The 1436-nt window shown below is 38.4% G+C and overlaps 1 protein-coding gene across 1 annotated transcript; it reads right to left on the bottom strand.

The window, feature by feature from the left end:
* Positions 1-676: 676 nt before the first annotated feature.
* Positions 677-1113, bottom strand: LOC126945698 (c-Myc-binding protein-like). The gene has a single exon (XM_050775828.1). It carries the CDS (start codon positions 1066-1068, stop codon positions 757-759), a length of 312 nt encoding a protein of 103 aa, XP_050631785.1. The 5' UTR covers positions 1069-1113; the 3' UTR covers positions 677-756.
* Positions 1114-1436: the final 323 nt, after the last annotated feature.

Genomic DNA, 1436 nt, shown 5'->3' with positions numbered 1-1436 from the left:
GTAACATGTCGATTACATTAGGCCACCTCAGTCATGGAAAGGGAAATATTTTGTTCATATTGGAGTAGGCATTTACTACAGTTTATAATTTGCCTTTCCTGCGTGCAATGCTTTTGTCTAAACTACCATCTGTGGGCTTATAGAATGTTTGATCCACCATTATAACATTCCACACAGCATTGCCTCCTATAAAGAAACTCACTTCCTGAGGACTCTGTTCTGTTCCATTGGTCTATATCTCTGTTTTGGTACCAGTACCATGCTGTTTTGGTTACTGTAGCCTTGTAGTATAGTTTGAAGTCAGGTAGCGTGATTGGGAGTTATACCTGATGTAAATGACGAGTTGATGGGTGCTGACGAGTTGATGGGTGCAGCACACCAACATGGCACAAGTATACATATGTAACAAACCTGCACGTTATGCACATGTACCCTAGAACTTAAAGTATAATAATAATAATAAAAAGAAGAGAAAAAAAAAAACTCACTTCATAGAAAACGAACAGTGACAATAGGCCCATGTTATTCACCATCCTGAAGCAGATAGCTTGATAAAATAGATAAGTGTCCTTTTGAAGACACAGTTACAGTACCAGCTGGGTATGAAGACTTTGCAGGGGTGGGGCAAGGTTTTCCAGAAGGCTTTATATGTTCTCCATCAGTTCTATAGCATCTGTTCAGAAAAGATTATATACTATACAAACTATTCAAGTCATACAAAACCATTTTTCATTGTCTTTTCAACTGAGAAGAATACTATTCCGCACGCTTCTTCTCCTGAGGTGGTTCATACTGAGCAAGCTTTGCTTTCAGTTTTTTATTTACTTCTACAGTCGCTTCAGATTTCTCTTTCATTTTGGTCAGTTCTAGGCGAAGCAGCTCTATTTCTGGATTCTCTGGGGTAGCAGCTCCTAAGCGATGCTTTAAAAAATCCAAAGCACTGTTAGGTTTCTCTGGTTCTTTATATAAGGCTACCAACACCTTGGTCAGCGTGTCCAGCACCCTCAACTTCTCCAAGTACCTCTGGAACTGCTCACGCTTCGAGTCGGCGGCTTTGTAATAGGCCATAGTGACAGCGGCAGCGGCGTAGCTGGCGCCGGACACCGAGAATTGAGGGTTTTAATTGTCATGAGTATTTTCTTAGGTTTTTAAGAATGCATTTGTGTGTGTGTATGTTCATGTGCATATACACAGCAAATATATGTGTTTTCATCCCTCTCTTTTGTCTTATCATGTAACATAAGATGAATATACTTTATGTAAAAGTTTCTAAGTGTTGTTCATTTTACATCATAACATTTAAGTTAAGGAATATCAGGAAAAGTAAACATCACTCAAATATTTTACCTCTTCTTCTGGGGAAGAAGTTAGTGCATTTTTCAATATATTCAGAATAATTGCACTATGTTAGGCAGAATTATGATATTGTTATTGTC

This window comes from Macaca thibetana, chromosome X (genome assembly GCF_024542745.1).
Source record: "Macaca thibetana thibetana isolate TM-01 chromosome X, ASM2454274v1, whole genome shotgun sequence".
NCBI lineage: Eukaryota > Metazoa > Chordata > Mammalia > Primates > Cercopithecidae > Macaca > Macaca thibetana.
This window is presented reverse-complemented; position numbering and strand designations above follow the sequence as displayed.

What these genes read in the sequence shown, in the direction of transcription:
- LOC126945698 (XM_050775828.1), bottom strand. Translation starts at nt 1,068, where the DNA reads ATGGCCTATTACAAAGCCGCCGACTCGAAGCGTGAGCAGTTCCAGAGG.